Genomic DNA, 17876 nt, shown 5'->3' with positions numbered 1-17876 from the left:
CATTTTGTGTTCCTTCTTACTGACGCTTGGCAGACAATACTGTTCACTGATAATTAATGAAAATATTAAATGAGAGGTAATCATAAACTATTCAAAATGGTTATAGTTCATGAAAAAAATCATGGACTAGTAAAGCTGCTTGGAGTTTCGTAGACAGTTGAATCATACAGTCCATTATCAAACCAGGGAATCATGGGTGAGGGCCATCGCTCCTACATGGGACCCGCACCGACTACGCTTCCAGCTAAAGTGCAGAATAGAAGTAAATAGTGTATGCGGATGTGTGTTTGCTCCTTCAACCATATTTCTGATTATACCTTTCCATTTATTATCGAAAATCCATAATCGATTATGCAAATCCCATAATCCATCATACTCATCACTATCTATCGGTACTGTAAAATCATCTCGAACTTTATGTTAACCATGCCAAGCTTTGTGGGAATTTGTTGCAGTAAAGATGATGGCAGTTGTAGGGAATTTTTTATAGCCCAATAATTACCTTGGTCTTAAAGAGTCAATTCATGCAGGTTTATCGGGTATTTTGCCTATAAAGTGCATGCAGTCGACCAGATATTTGAATATTACGCGTACCAAAAATATTGGAATGATCTGTTGCATTCTGTGAAATGTTTTCAAATAAATAAAAGAAACAGTGAAAACCGTGATTTTAATTATATGATACTTTATTTACATAACACGTTTATAAATTAAAGGAATTAGTTCTATGTACAAAAGGTTGATACTACATTTCGACATTTTTTCAACATTTGCTTCCGTAAAGGCGACTACGATGGACTGAGACAGTATTTAAATTCTATACAGTGGGACCAACTGATGATGTTACCAACAGCAAATTCAAAATGGGAAGCATTCAAAGAACTTATCTTGGAAGCTACTAGGCTTTACATACCAACTAAGAAATATTGTTCAAGGTTTAGGCCAAAATGGATGTCAGATGAACTAATGAGGCATATGGCAGAGAAGAAAAATGCATGGGATACTTACAAATTAACACATGACACAGAAGCCTATGATAGATACAAGTTGATATGCAACCAAGTTACAAAGGAGGTTAGGCAGGCGAAGGCAGATTACGAGAAATCCTTGGCAAGGGATGCAAAGAAAAACAGCAAAGAGTTCTTTACTTATGTAAACTCTAGAAGGAAGGGGATGAATCAGATTGGTCCACTTGATATTGATGGGTCAACTGTTGATGATCCTGCTCAGGTAGCTAACAAACTAAATGAATATTTTGCATCGACATTCACACATGAGGAGTTATTCAGCAAGGGGAATGCCAGAGGTGTATTCAACTCTAGCAGTAAGCTACAGAATCTTGAAATAACTGGGAGTAAAGTGGAGGAGAAATTGTTGAAGATAAACACAAGAAAGGCACCTGGGGTGGATGGGATCTATCCAGTTATATTAAAGGAGGCAGCAAAGGAAGTAAGCAAACCCTTAGCCATAATTATGAGAGCTTCCTTGGACTCAGGGGAGGTACCTATAGACTGGAAATGTGCAAATGTGACCCCAATTCACAAAGGAGGATCAAAGGCTGACACAAGTAATTATAGACCTGTGAGCTTAACTTCTGTTCCAGGAAATTTAATGGAGGCACTGGTTAAAGAAGCACTGCAGGATCATTTAGACAAGACTTCAGTTATAGCTCAGACACAGCATGGATTTGTTAAGGGGAAGTCATGCCTGACCAACTTGATTGGATACTATGATGCAGTCACAAAAGAACTGGATGCAGGGAATAACTTTGATATTATATACTTGGATCTTAGAAAGGCTTTTGATACTGTTGCACATGGAAGACTGCTACACAAATTGGAGCAGTGTGACATTGGAGGCAAATTGCTGCTATGGATAAAGGGGTGGTTGAGGGGGAGAAGACAGAGAGTGGTAATCAATGGACACTGCTAATCGTGGCCTAATGTTATTAGTGGAGTCCCTCAGGGCTCAGTGTTGGGTCCATTATTGTTTTCTGTATTTATAAATGATATTGATGATGGTATATCAAGCTTAATGTCCAAGTTTGCAGATGATACAAAGGTTGGCAGGGTTGTCAAGGACACTACTGACACTATGCTGCTGCAACAGGATCTGGAAAGGTTGAGCAGATGGGCTGAGAGGTGGCAAATGAAGTTTAACATTGACAAATGTAAAGTACTACACATGGGAAAAAGCAACCCCAGAGCAACGTATCAACTCTGTGGTACTACACTGACAGTGGTAGAGAATGAAAGGGACTTGGGGGTGATTGTGCAGGCAGATATGAAGTTCTCTGAGCAGTGCAGACGGGCTGCAAGAGTAGCTCATGGAGTATTGTCAATGATATACAGGAATTTTTCCAGCAGGGATAAGGAGGTGATTATTCCATTGTATAAGGCAATGGTCAGGCCACACCTAGAGTACTGCATACAGGTCTGGAGGCCTCATTTCAAGAAGGATGTAGAGCTGCTGGAACGAGTACAGAGAAGGGCAACAAGATTAGTGAATGGAACAAAGGGGTGCTCTTACGAAGAAAGGCTTAAGTTTTGCAAATTACAGTGTCTGGAGACTAGGCACCAGCGAGGTGATCTGATAGAGGTGTATAAAGCCTTGAATGGTTTAAGCATGCTCAATGCTGATGGGATTCTTCCTCTAGCTCAGAAAAATCACCTGAGAGGGCATAAATTCAAATTGAGGAAAGACAGATGTAGGATAGACGTGCGGAAATTTGCCTTTAGCCAGCGGGTGGTTGGTTGGTGGAACAGACTGCCATCCCTTGTGGTGGAGGTTGATAGCCTAAATAAGTTTAAGGCTCAGCTGGACAGGTATTTTGAACGAACAGAGGGGTGAAGTGGAAGGGGTTTTTTTTTTTGGCTGATGCTGCATAAGCTTGCTTTCTTGCATCAAATGCCTCTACTAATGCTAATGCTAATGCTAATTTCATAACAATGTCGAAATTTTAAAATAATATTTTCCAGTCATAAAATAAATAGATGCATATTTAGATTGTACAAATTCATAAATATATATCCATTTTACACGTCAAGTGCATAGACTTTTCGGTATTTATTTAGGAGAAAGTGTGATCTTCTCTGGATTTATAAACAAATATGTATATACAGTATACATCAAAAGTTACGATTCGTAGAGCTTATTTTAATTTTGTGATTAATAAATGAGGAATACCCTCACAATAGGATTCAAACCTGAAAAAAAAATTAAAGTTAACCGGCTCTTTCTGAAACACATCGTTTAAGTAACATAATCAACAAATAAAAATAATAAATAAAAATATAAAATAAAAAATATAATAAAAATAATAAAAAATTACGTTTGGATCTACTTCGGCTTGAATGGCCGAATTGAACTTTCGTAAAAGGTGCAATTCACTTCTGCACATAGCTAGAATTTGGCACAATTTTTCTATCAAAGTGGTTGCCAAAGCGGTAATCGAAGTGAGTCGTAGAGGTTTCATCGTTGTCCGGGATTTAACTCGTTTTAAAAGTGTTCTAAGAGATCAGATCAGCACTGTGGGACAATCATGAATTGCGAAACCTCGTATTCTTAAAACTGGATGTGTATAAGCCTCATCATGACCCTATAAGATGATTCATTATCGAGCTCGAGGATGAAAGGCCCAATTCCATAAAGGACAGGTACCACGGCATTACTGAAATTTTCAATATACGCAGCATTGAAGATTTTCACCATAGCAATCAATGGTTCCAGTGCGAACCAGGAGAGTCAGCCTCAAATTGCTTCCTCCTCCTTCTTCAAACTTCATTCTTTGAGGATGCATGGCAATAAATAACGTTCTCCAGGAATTTCTAAATTCAAACTATACTATCAGAACTTAACGATGCGTAGCAAGACTTAGAGTGGCTTAGTCTTGCTACGCGACGTCCAAATATCAACCGGATCGACGGGAAATGCACGACTGCAAATGACGTTTGCATTTGTTTGTTTCGCGACTTCGCTTAGTGCATTTATGGAAGATCCGGTTGATATTTGGACTTCCATCACAAACATCCTTTTTTTTTATTTCAGATTGCTGACACATCAACCGATAATGGTGCTTCTTTATAAATAAGCAATTCGCTTACCGAGACACTGGCACATTGGCTGCCGCTATTGTGCCTGTCTCACGTAGAAGAAGAATGACCAAACTGTTGGTCCCTGGCATCTGGAAGTTTTGCTATTGGTCAAACGTGGACTGAATACTTCAAGTGCCAAAATAACACTTGATATTAACAGGAAGTGAAAAACAAATCAGTCGAATAGCAGCTAATGATTTTAGATCGGTTAGCTGTTTGAGAATTTTTCGCGTCGATTACTTCGTTCACACTGTGCCAGATCATATTATATGGTAGGTCGAAATTTTGTAGTCTGATAGATCTATATTAGTGTGTGTGTGAATATCAATTTTCATTGAACGGAAACATAAGATCAGTAAACAATATAAATGAGACTCTCAGATCTTTGAAGATAATCTCGTAGACTAAGAGAACGTTTGACTATATTGCTAAGTGAAAATTTTGTAAGAATCTTTTCAAGTTCTTCACATTTTTGATGGTTCTTAACATTTTTGATGGTTCTTAACAATTCTGATAGACGAGTCTTACACAACATAAAATCCTAAATCTATATTGTGCATGAATCTCATTTGAATTAGCCAAATACATTTTTAAACTATACTGACTGTGAAATGAAAAGAAAAAGTAAAAAAAATCATTGACTTTTCAAATATGTCACACTCTCTGACACCAGTGTGATGCGCCTCATAAAATGTTAGGATGAGAAAATCGCGAATAACAGAATTGCACTCAAGACATGTTTGTTATTCTTCTATCAGCTTTTATACAGTGAGTTACACACTTCAGCGAAGTCTCTTATTGATATCCAGTCACGGAGTAAATCTTCTACACATTTAGGGACGCGGTTTCTAGAAACCACGCTTTGAATAGCTGAACCTACATCATTGATTTGTTTGTACTTAATGTTCATTAATACTACATACAGAGTAATACCTCTAGAGAATTGCAACTATGTTTGCCCAGAACTTAGGATTTTTGGAGAACACACAACGTTCTCCTCGAAGTCACATATTCCCATTTTAGGGTTAAAGAGTAGTCCTTGTTTGCAGTAGTGGGAAAACTTCTTCCCCCTCACGCATCGGTAAAACACATGGCAGTGTCTGACGTAATCAGGATAGAATCCGTCAGGCTTACCAGAGCAATCAAACAAGAAACGACGAGGAATTCCATGAACATGAGGAATTTGAGTTTGTTGCTCCAGGGGCTTACTAGCGGTTACTTTACGAGAGGGCTTAGGTGAAGCTTCTGCAGCGCTGGCGAAGGTTAAATCCCTCTTTTCACAGCGAACAAGGGTCGCTGCCTCACAGGTTTTCTTTCTTCCGTCGAACAGCTTTCCTTTTGGGCAGGTGTACAGAAGAGTTTCTTTGTCTCCACAGAAAATATACTGTTGGCATTGACTTCCGTAATCCGCATACAAACCTTTGTCGTTTTGAGAACAATTATACGAGCTACGAGGAAGACGTTTCGGTGGGATGCATTCCACGTTTTCCGGCAGATCGCACGTTTTGGAGTGAGGGTTAAATAGCAGGACACTGGGGCAACTGTAGACCTTTTTAATTGTCCTAAAGCAAATGTGAAACGTTTTACATCCGCTGTCATAATCGGGATAAAATCCCGTATCTCCTAATGAGCACGGTGACGAAACAGTCGAGGGAGATGTAGTCGTGTTGACGGTTCGCTCTAATTTGAGTTTTGGCTTATCATTTTCTTTTCTCGCAGAGTAATCAGCTGTAAAAAACTGCGACTCCTGAAGTGGAAATATATTTGAATAATTTCCATCGTTGATGAAGGCATCTCGAACTAATGCAGGCGGCGTGTTGTTCGGCAGAGATCCGTTTCTGTAATTGATGAGAGCCTCGGGATTTAACGCGCTGGAGGTAGTATTCGGAACATCTGTGCTGGTAGAATTGTTTGGCTGACATTCAACATATTCTTGATCATCGCAGATCATTTTCTCGGTATTAAACAGTCGGCCCTCCGGACAATAAACTTCTCTTTTAGCTCCAGCTTCGCATATGAAATATCGACGACAATAGGTTGTATAATCTGCAAACATACCATCGGTTTTTCCTTCACAAGAAAATCTTTGTTGGGTGCCTTCCGAGTTTTGATTAAATAAATTATTCGTATCATGAATAAAGCTGCCGTTGGAGCTGATTACACATGAACGGCGAACAGGATCGAATTTATGTGCGTGGGAGCATTTGTAAGTGAAAGCAGTATCAGAGGCGCATACGTGGAAGATTGCGATATCACTTTCTTCAGGATAAAGGCCATTTTCCTTTCCGGCACACTGAAACTTTTTATTCGCAACAAACGAAACGACAGTAGCTATATCGGCATGATCAATAGTTGCATGACTGCAGTTGGTGTTCTTCAAACACAGTTTTTGTGTGAGGCTGAATTTCATTCCGGATGGACAGGCGAATGTCATACCTTCAGAATCCCAACATTCGTGCCAAGTCTGGCAATTATCCACTACATAAATAACTCGATCTCCTGGGAGACATTGAAATGTACCCAAAACAGATATTGGACGGCAAGTAACTCCTTCTTCAGGCTCGCATTTTTGAGTTTCAGAATTAAACATTTGTCCTTCGGCACAATTTAATAGCATTTTGTGTCCGTAAGCGCAAACATAATACCTGTGACAATTGGAAATGAAATCAGGGTACAGTCCAAGTCTTCCGGAGCAGGAGTAGCTGTCGGCAAGTGACATAATTGTCGTTGAGGAAGGAAACGAAAGACCCTCACAGGTAACCACAGAAGGAGGTAGGCATGACTGAGTAGAGTAATCAAACCGATTGTATCCGGGACAGTACGTTGTGACAACACGACGTTCTTTAAGACAAACATAATAAGCAGAGCACCCAGTCCCATAATCGGGATAAATACCGTCAGCTCGATTCTCACAGTCCGGATCTTTTGCAGGAGAACAAGTTACTAATGGAAGGGGTTCACAGGTTCCGGTCAAAGGATTAATTGCCTTTCCTTGAGGACAAGCACCAGACTGAGCAACAACTCCGAATCTGCAGACTGTAAACTCACGACATCCACTATCGTAATCCGGATAGATCCCATCAGGTTTCAGAAGGCAGTCTAGATCTTCCGGTTTCTCACAACGCGACTTCAGTATCGAATCACATGTTAAGTGTTTCTTATTAAAAATGGTGTCCGCAGAGCACATATAGGATTTCAGTTGATTGCCAATACACAGGTGGAATGACCTGCACCCAGAGCTATAATCAGGATAATAACCGTCAGGTAATGTCCGGCAGTCAAATAGATTTTCGTCTGTACATCGAACACCCTTTGCATCGGAACAGCTTAATGTCCTTTCGTTGAACACCTGTCGGAAGGGGCAGACGTGTTCCGCTTTGTTTTTGTTGCGGCACTCGTAATACCTCTTGCAACTCTCTGATCGGTCAGCATAAATTCCATCTTCATGTTCCTTACAGGTTAATTGAGCACATGGAACTTGATGGCTGGGCATACAGTAGCCAATCCGCCAGTCAAAAGAAGTTCCTGATGAGCAGGTGAATTCGAATTTTCTTCCACCTAAAAGAATCGGTAAGTTTTAATAAATGATAAATTTTATCAAGATATATTCATTAAAGTAAGCAAAAATTTATACCAATATGAAATATAATTGTTCCTTAGGTTTGCGGTGGTATGGATTGATTTACTCTCAAGACTATAGATAAATCATCTCATCTCATATTTCCGAGCGACTATTATCGAATACAATAAATTTTCTCGGAAAAAGTGACGTTCCATAGCCAAATGCTACTCTATAATTTCTACTTCCTAAAACATATCTTAAAAGAACCACTGGGGGATACCAGGAAGAAGATAAGCTGGGTTGGTTTAGTGTTTCGAAATTATGCAGAAGAAACTAAAACAATGAATCGTCAATATATCGTATCTATAAATTAGTGAATTATATGGCACTTTACCCGTCCTTCTGGACCAAAATCCCACAACCGTTGCTAAAGGCTGGCTGATTCAGCTACCGTGTGAAAAAGCTCATAAAAGGTCTTACCACTGAGAGGATGCGAAACCAGACGAATGTTTATTAGATGTTGTAGGAAACCAATGACAACTATTATGGCAGGAGCTAGGGCGGAATGGAGTAATTTAACATCTAAAGAGAATGCATGCTTTAAGCGTGATGATTTAATTCGAAATTTCATTTAATTCGAAATGTGTAATTATCTCTGATAACACATCGCTTCACTTAAGTTCATGCATAACAACCTTCTTTATATGTGTAATGATTTCCTCTGTGTTTTTAAAATCCAGGAGTTGGGTGGAAGGTAATTTGAATCAGACATCCCTGGTGATGTATTCAATTACTAGTTTCTGGAATTCGTTTAGTGAAGTGACATTTTTGATTTTTACAGAAAGTTTGTTCCAGGTTTTAGCGCCCCTGTATTTATATTTTGCTGACCTGTGGCTTTTCTGAGAAGCGGAACCTTCAAGTTTGCTTCATTTCTTAGATCGTACGATATTTCTTCTTCTTCTATGGTTATGAAAAAGGATCTGAAGCGAGGGAGAAACTCTGGTCCGGCTAGTGACGAAATTTTCTTTCTTAGGGTTATCATTTGTTTTGCCCAACTTAGCTTATCATCTAGCCAGATTCCAAGAAACTTGGTTTCATTCACCCTTTTAAGTTATTTTTCTTTGTATGTTACGTCGAAATCAATGTTTAGTGGTTTGTTTTTCGTTCTAAACACCATATATTTTGATTTTTCTGGATTCAATAGAAGCTGGTTCTTTTGAAGCTCACTATGCATCACAGAGAGTAAGGCAGAGATTTTGAGTTGAAGCTGATTAGGGTGATTAAGCTGATTTATCTGTGATCAGGGTGGAAATATCATCCGCATACGCTACTAGGTGAGAAGATGGAAGAAGAGAGAGAGAGAGAGAGAGAGAGAGAGAGAGAGAGAGAGAGAGAGAGAGAGAGAGAAATTCATCGATGTAAGAACAAATAGGATAGATCCGAGAAGTGAGCCTTGAGGTACTTACTCCACTGGAGAAATAACTGGTTTCGAAGTATGACTGATTTGTTCTTACGACAAACGACCGATCGCTAAGGTAGTCTTCAAGGAGAAGGTTAATTTTCCCTTTCAAACCAAGATTATTGAGTTCGTTAAGTAGAACATTATGGTTTATACAATATAAAGCTTTAGATAAGTCAAGAAACACGCTATAGCATAGTGACCCTTTTCAAGACTATCAGTGATCCTTGAACTCTCAACTGAACAACTCAACTCAACCTTGAACATATTGACTTCTCAACATCTCAAGTGATGTTGAAAAGTCAACAATTGCAAGATCAGTGAATCTTTTTGAGCGATAGGCATACTGTTGATGATGGATGAGCCCATTTACTTCAAGAAAACCCATGAGTCTGCTATGAAGAATTTTTTCGAATAATCTTGTAAAATCTGAGAGTAGGGATATTGGGCGAAAGTTGTTGATAGAGTTACAACGGTTTTCCTTTGGAACAGGAACGATTATTGTTTTATTTTTAATTGAGAAAGAAATTTACCAGATTGAAAGGAGAGATTGAATATACATTTCAGTGGTGTCAGAATTGAGCGAAGGACCTTTTTTAATTCTTTCAGTCGTCCTGTTTCTAAAATCTCTTGATTCGAGAGCGGGGAGAGAAAAAAAAGTTTCTTATTGAGCACTTGGCAGATTGTCTCATTTCATTGTCTCTGAAGTCAAGTTCGTCTTGAAAGAGGTTATTCACACTTGAGATAAAGTGGTTACAGAAGGCAGTGGCTTTTAGTTGGTCATCTGAAATGAGTACCTCGTTTTCAACCAATCTCCAACTTAACTCCGTGATTTCAATTTCCTTCCCGGTAATAGCTTGTTCAAAACTATCCATTTTTTTTATTTATTTTTTGTTTGCTATGATACCTGTAAGTTGAGAACTATAGTATTTTCTTTTCTCTGACCGAATGCAGTCAGTGACTTTATTTCTGTGCGTTGTGTACTTAATTTTATCTGCCTCGATTCCTATTGCTCTACCAATTCTTGCAAGGTTTGAGATGCAAGGTCTTGTTTGAGATGAACGGGCATATTTTCCCTCTTGGCCTGGTGGTCTTTTTGTTCTCTGGGGTACTGATATATGACACGTATTTTTCGTAGCTATTTAAGATATGCTTAAAAAAGCAGTTCGCTTGTAGCAAGCACTCCATCCCACGTTGACTGCTGGAGGTCGTGACAAAGCTTAATGAGACAAAGCTTAAAGTCTGGAGTGACAGATTTGAAAGTGTGCATGATCTCTGCTTCATTTATTTCATTTTCAATTACCATTAAGATGGGACGGTGATCCGAAATAGTTGTATCAAGTATTGCATACGTGAGAGAGCATTCCCCAATTGCGAAGTCAAGAAAGGAATTGTGGGACTCCCATTCTAGTTGGGATATCTGCATCAGTAAGAACAGAGAAACCTTTTGAAGTAATAACATCTAGGAGGGCTTGCACTTGAGAGGAAGAGCTTTGAAGAATGTTAATATTAAAGTCACCAATCAGTGGAAGGCTTAGAGATTTTTTGTGAAATGAGATAAAGTATTGTTGAGAGCTACAAGGAAGCTGTTAGCTGAAGCTGAGGGAGGTCGGTATAGACACCCGATCACCAAATAGGCAATGTGGATAAAAGTCAGTTCACAAACTTGATCAGACAGATTTGAGATAGGACTGGCAGAGCATCGCAGAATGAACATAAATAGCAACTCCACCACCTTTTGAATCACCTCTGAAACTTTGAAAAAGAGAGTAGTCTGGAAATTGGATTGAAACCTCAGGACTGAAACCAGGTCTCAGTATAAACCATGAGGATTTTACTGAGATCTGGATGCAGATTCCATGATGTCAGTTGAGCGAGGATTTCATCATTATGTTTTACAAGACTGAGTGCATTCATATAGAATACAGTAATTGCATTTTTTGATGCTGCAGTTGTTTGGCTTAATTGTTAGCAAGTGACAGGATAGAAAGATATTTTCACAAGAGTTAGTGTCATTCAGATTCTGGTAGACTGAAGAGAAAGATAAATCATTTGTAGACATTATTTCCTGTAGAGATTCCTGAATATCTGAAAAGTGCATGGATTGTCATTCACGACAATCCATGCACTTTTTTCATATTTTCTTTCCAAAATATTAGGACACAAATGATTAACCAGGAAGTTTAACTAAGCCCACAGCTATAAAATATACTTTCCTATCTGTGAGCATATTTTATCTGAAAATAAAAATTATCTATTTACATTCAATAGATGAGATAAAAAAAGGCTAGCTTTTTAAGATTAAAAGTGTCTTGGAATTTTTCTTTCGTAGTTGAAAATATCTTACCTGTGCAAAAGTAAAAGTGTCTGCACAAACTCTTATAATCGGTATACACCCCATCTTCCTTCTGATAGCAGTCTTGATCTACAACGGGCAACGGTTTGTTTTCCGGATCTGCGCACCTTGTTCTAGCAGCCAAGTCACAATATCCAACGGCGGGGTTGTAGACGGTGCCATTCTGACACCAAAACGCGTGCCTTCTTCTACCTCTGCAAACATAAAAGACCCTGCAGGCCTGTCCGTAATCCGGATAAACCCCATCAGCCAAGGCTGAACAATCAAATGGGCTTGTGACAGGAGCGGAAGCGGATGTATTGGCTTCATCGGGAAGACTTGTAACCTACAAGAAAAAAAAAAAGTCAACGAACTACATGAGTAGGATTACGACAATTTTATCTGACGCTGCAGTTCTTATTGGGAAGGGGCAGTTTCCTTTAGTGTAAAAACTACAATAATTGGTTTGATCATATAGAGAGAAAACTGCAGTTTTCACGAATTTCGCATTATAATTTGGGATATTTGAGCCAGACTCAGCATTTTTAAGAAAAAAATAGGCTTCTTTTCACTTTTTTTTTTTTTAATAAGGTAGCTTAAACCATATTATTTTCGTTATTTCAGATAGACTTTAAACGGCAAAAAAGTGAAAGTACAGCAAACTTCATATGAGCATCAAACTTGTCAAAATAGCATTCGTTATTTTATTTAAGTGGCTTTGCTCAGAAAGAGGAATGATCTTCTTCATCTGTTTTGCTGAAAAAAGTCAAGGATCGCAGCTTGAAGCGGATCGAAAATTCGACTGTCACGTGTACGAGCCCCGCGACCAAGAAGAATGGCACGGGTGCACAGCGTCTGTTAGTGTGTGATTTAATAAAGTGATAGAACAATACTATTAACTTTTGTACTAACTTTGTCAGTGCTTGTGATCTTCTAGGAGGTTTCCACATCCACGTTGTGCGGGGTGGGCGGCCAGGTTTTCCTGGCCGGCAAAGAGAAACCGGTGCCGTCGAGTACGGCCAAACTGAGGTAGAAACGGACTTGGGTTTCTTGTGTTTTGCTAAGTGAACTAGAGCAATCAGTGTTTTCGCGGAGTGCTTGTGTTAATCTTGTGAGTATTGAGGAGTGTATCTTGGCCCCCAAATATATTGAGGTTAGTTTTAATTTCTGTTACAATTTGTGGTGTGCTATTTTGCATTTTTTGGTATTATCAGGGTGGACTTGTGCATTATCCGTGTCTTCACGGAGTGCTGACACTTTCTTGCTTGCGAGTCAAGCGAGTAACTTAATAACGCAGGTTGTTATTATATTGTCTGTATTATATTGTTTTATTGTTGATATATTGTGCTGTGCTCGTGGCTGTGCTGCCATTGGGTTGCTGGCCTGTGAGCATGTCTGAACCAGAGGTGTTGTATATTGATTCCTCTCCACCTGGAATGGAACCTGTTTCTGTCCAGTCTCAGAGAGCTGGAGCTGGCTCATCCATTGAGGGTGAAATGGAGGTTACAGAGGGTGGACAGCGTTCTGGAACCAAGCGAATTCGTGTCGACAGTGATCATGAGGATGAGGTAGGGGAGATGTTTAAGGAGATTAAAGTTGTTCGGAAGGAACTTCGTGAGTATATGTTTAATGACAGTCACAAAGTGAATCGAGCAGCCATGAATGCTATTCTGGAGTTTTGGGATGTGTTGGAATCGAAGGCTATTGGAATCTATGTGGAGAATCAGGTTCTCAAGGCACGGTTGAAGGAGAATGACTGTACAGTGCAAGTTAAAAAGACATTTGCTGAAGCATTAAAAGTGGTAGGCAAAGTGCCAGAAAGAGTGGAAAAGGAGAAACGTGTGTTATTTATAAAGGCTGATTCCGAAAAGTTCAAGACAAGTGATGAAGTAAAGACTGAGGTGTTGAAGACGATACGCCCGGAATTGCAGGACATTAAGGTGAGAAACTTTCGGACAATTCGAGATAAGGGAGTGGTGATGGAGTTCGACTCCCGTCATGATATGCAATGTCTGATTAATTGTCAGAAGGTAAAAGATCAAGGAATGAAGGTGGAAATTCCAAAGAAAGCGGGCAGTCGAATTATTATCTATGATGTTGAAGCTGATATAGACCAGGAACAATTTCTTGAGCAACTGTACTCCAAAAATGGATATGAAACAGGCATGGACAAGGAGCGGTTTTTAAAGGATATTACTGTGAGGTCTGTGGCTCGAGTTTTAGACAAAGACACTAAGAATTGGATTTTGGAAGTTCCAGAGAGACTTAGGAAGTTTTTGGTGGAGAGGGGACGAGTATATATTCACTGGTGTTCTTATAAAGTGAGAGAGATAATGTTTTTAACTAAGTGTTTTCGCTGTCTGGCGTTTGGACATGTTTCACGAAATTCTAAGGCCAAGCTGGTGTGTCGGCATTGTGCGGGAGACGGCCATCTTTTTAATGACTGTCCTAAGAAGCGGGATGCACCAACGTGTGTTAATTGTAAGAGAAAAGGTGGGAGTGCTGACCATTCTGTTGGGAGTAAAGAGTGCCCTGAATATTTGAGATATAAAGAACAAGTCAAAAATAAACCAGGAAATGGATAAAAGTCTTTCTAATAATAAATATAACAAGTTAAAATTGGTGCAAATTAATGGTCAGCGCTCTTATCAAGTTGCGTTGCAGCTGGCTGTTAGGACAAGAAAAGAGGGTTGTGACCTGATCCTTGTACAAGAGCCGTACAGGGTAAATGAAGTGGTGCGAGGGTATCCACTGGATTATAGGGTGGCACAGCACGGGCATGGTTGTCAGGCTGCTGTGATTGCATGCAACCCTGACCTCGTGGTGACACAGATCCAAGGATTGACCTTCACGCATGGTGTGTGCGTGGAGGTCATAGGTTCTTTTGATAGTGTTTACCTGGTAAGTCTGTATTGTCAGTTCAGGGATGACCTAGGAGTGTACTTAGGGTACATTGACAAAATTTGTACAGAGCTCCAAGGTAAGCGAATAGTGTTTGGCATTGACTCCAATGCTAGCTCTGTGCTGTGGTATGCCAATGAGACTGATCCAAGGGGAGTAATGATGGAAGAGTGCTTAATTGCAAATAGGCTCTGGATCGTGAATCGTCCGATGAACTTAAGTACGTTCTCAACAGTAAATGGTGAGTCGAACATTGATGTGACAGTCTGTTCGGGAAACATGTTCGATAAGACTCAAGGTTGGGAAGTGCGAGAGGGATGGACGACAAGCGACCATAGGGCTATAGTGTTTGAATTGGTGGACACAGTGCGGAGTGATGTGGATAATAGATCTAGCAGACTGGTTAGGAAGTCCCTGGACTGTCAAAGGCTGGTTAGCGGTATCCAGAGTAGACTGCGGGGGAGGGATTGTGTGTGGTCCGGTGGCTCAGTTAATGAGCGCGCAGAAATGTTAACAAAGGTTCTGAGGGGAGCCTCGTACGGCTCCATGATAAAGCAAAAGAAAAAGTTAAGGTCAGTGCCCTGGTGGAGTGGGAGTCTTGAGGCATCTCGGAGAGAGGTGATTAGGCTACGACATAAGTATCAGCATGCAAGCCGCTTGGGATATGAGGATATGATGGTATACAGGCGTCGATATCAGGATAGGAAAAATAGTTATGTGGGGGAGATTCGGAGGGCAAAGTCTCAGACTTGGCAGGATTTTGTTCAGGTAGAAGGGAATAAGGATCCTTGGGGTCTCCCCTACAAGATTATAATGGAAAAGGTCCATGTTGAGCAAATAGCGCACTCTATTCAATTAGACGGACCTGAGACAATGAACTGGGAGGATTCTATGATTAGAATCTTGAATGTCATGTTCCCAGGGGATAGTGCTCAGGACGATTCGCCGGGCCAGGCGTGCACTCGGCAGGCAAATTTGGACTATGTTGCTAGTGAGGAGGAGGGCGATTTCACACTGGAAGAGCTTAGTAACGCCTTGATGTTGGCTAAGAAAGGGAAGGCTCCAGGCGGTGATGAAATCTTTCTGGAGGTGTTACTGGAAATGGCAAAACATTGGTCCTGGCTGTTGCTCTCAGTATTTAATTCTTGTTTAAGAGAAGGGATATATCCAGATTGCTGGAAAAAAGCGACCTTGAAGTTGCTATTAAAAAATAGTGATAAAGATATGGCTGACCCTGGGTCCTATAGGCCCATAGCCTTGTTGTCTGTGTTAGGAAAGACGCTGGAGCGTTTGATGATAGGTAGAATTAACAAAAGATACCGGGAAGCAGGGCTGACTTCTCAAAGACAGTATGGATTTAAGGCTGGCAGGTCAACTGAGGATGCCTTGTCTGAGGTGCTCAGAGTCGTTAAAAATAGCGAGAGTCGATATATATTGGGACTATTTGTTGACTTTAGGGGCGCCTTTGATCTCTTGTGGTGGGAGAGTATATTGGCAAGACTTCGACAAATGAGATGCCCAGGAAACTTATATAGGCTGATGCGTAGCTACTTCTCCAACAGACTAGTGGAGGTGCGGAATAAATTTAGAGTGGTGAATAAAGTCATAGAGCGAGGTGCGCCACAAGGCTCAATATTCGGGCCTGTGGTTTGGAATCTCGTGCTTGATGAAATTTTGAATGAGGATTGGGGTGAGGAGGAGATAGTGGCTTACGCAGATGATGTATTAATTTTGGTCCAAGGTGATTCCAGGCTCAGTCTGGAAACAAAGGCACAGATAGCTTTGGAAAAGTTGGATGACTGGGCTCTCTTAAATAAGTTAACTATATCAAAAGAGAAGACAGTTTGTATGTTACTCAAGGGCAGATTGAGTGGTAATAGAAATCCCACCGTAAGGGTGAAGGGGCGGTCCCTTAAATATTGTACTCAAACCAAGTATTTGGGGATAATGTTGGATGAGCGACTTAGTTTTGTTCCCCATGCAAAGTACTTGCGTGAGAAGGTGAAAAAAGTATATGGCAGAATCAAACGAATTGTACGAGTTGAGTGGGGTTTACGAGGGAAGACTTTAAAGTTGATATATCAATGCATATATTTACCAATTGTCACGTATGCGTGCGGAGCGTGGGGAACGGCTATCGCTCATGTATTTGTTAGAAGACATTTGAGCGCCTCACAACGACTGGCATTGTTGGCAGTTTCTAGGGCATGCAGGACTGTGTCCACTGAGGCTTTGCAGGTTATTACAGGAAAAATGCCAGTTGATCTGGTGATTGCAAAGCGGTTTTTGATATACCATACAAAGCGGAATTCTCCTGCAGAGTTATGTAGTATTAGGGCTTGTCCTGAAGAGGGAAAAATTTACGGATTGCAGGATTTGAAAATGGAACGCAGGCGATTCCAGAGAGAAATAGAAGATGTTTGGCAGAGCCGGTGGGCACGGTCTGAGGCCGGTAGGGATACTTACCGGTTTCTTCCTGATGCCTTGACATTGGTGAATAAAGAGAAGTGGCCTATGTTAGGATTGTTTCCGGCTATGTTGATAACTGGGCATGGACTCGGGGTTAAGTTGCATAAGTTGGGATTGAGGGAGAGCAATAGCTGTGATTGCGGACAGCCAGAGTCTAGTGAGCATATGTTATTGAGATGCCCTCTCTATGAGCAGCATAGGGAACGATTAAGACAAAAAGTTGGTGGAGGAATATTGGAGCCGTGCGGGCTCCTTAGGAACCTAGCAAATTACAGGGAATTTTTAGATTTTGTTAATGAAGTGTTTAAAATTAGAAATGTACAACATGATGGATGAGGTATAATGTTTAAAGAAATGGATTTTTGAGAACTATTTAATGGTGCAGAAGTTGATGTTTTTATGAGAGATTTTATTTTGGAGTTTATGGGCGGTTATACAATTGATAGTAGACGACCCACCTCCCCGCGGTAGGGGCGGTAACTGTTCCCACAATAGTTAAATTCTTAGCTGGTGGGATCAGGCTAAGTGGTCGATTTTAGTTTTTATGACAAGTGGTTGTTTTTAAATTTAGTTACTTTTGTTGATGAGCGTTTGCTCGGGAAACAAATTAGTATAATATGATGATGATGATGTCACGTGTACGAATCTGACGAATGTGCTCTATGCTACAAATACTTCAGATTGCTGTAACAGATTTCTCTTCTAAACTCCTCGTGGCAAGAGAAGCAGTTGCGATAACAGTTCCTCTGTACCGTGTGGAAAAGGCCTAGTTTCGAATCCCTTCGAGCGTCGAAGAATTTTACCACACAGTAGCAGAGTTGCTCAGTCTAGAGTGAGGGTTGCACGGACTTTAACTCCCGTAAACTTGCATTTTTAATCCAGTAAACAGGCAAATCGACCGAAAAATGTACTCTATTACAGAAACAACATACTTCGTCTCATGGACTTAATTGCGTGGCGCTTAATACAACTCAAAACAACAAAATCCCACAAAAATACTTTTTCAAATTAAATCCCCTTGCTAATTTGAGTGCGTTTTGTGGTCGATGTTCTGTT

The 17876-nt window shown here is 40.3% G+C and overlaps 1 protein-coding gene across 1 annotated transcript in view; it reads right to left on the bottom strand.

Annotated features, from left to right (window-relative positions):
• Positions 1 to 4706: 4706 nt before the first annotated feature.
• LOC150091104 (uncharacterized) overlaps positions 4707 to 17876 on the bottom strand; it is a 131285-nt gene continuing 118115 nt past the window's right edge. Inside the window, exons 3-4 of the mRNA XM_090374299.1 lie at positions 11463 to 11796; positions 4707 to 7652 (exon numbers count right to left, since the gene is read on the bottom strand). Of these exons, the coding sequence (XP_090230425.1) occupies positions 5044 to 7652; positions 11463 to 11796 (2943 nt within the window). The 3' untranslated portion in view covers positions 4707 to 5043. The remainder of the gene's footprint in view (positions 7653 to 11462; positions 11797 to 17876) is intronic.

This window comes from Mastigoproctus giganteus, chromosome 1 (genome assembly GCF_048544385.1).
Source record: "Mastigoproctus giganteus isolate SK-2022 chromosome 1, ASM4854438v1, whole genome shotgun sequence".
NCBI classification, from domain to species: Eukaryota; Metazoa; Arthropoda; class Arachnida; order Uropygi; family Thelyphonidae; genus Mastigoproctus; species Mastigoproctus giganteus.
This window is presented reverse-complemented; position numbering and strand designations above follow the sequence as displayed.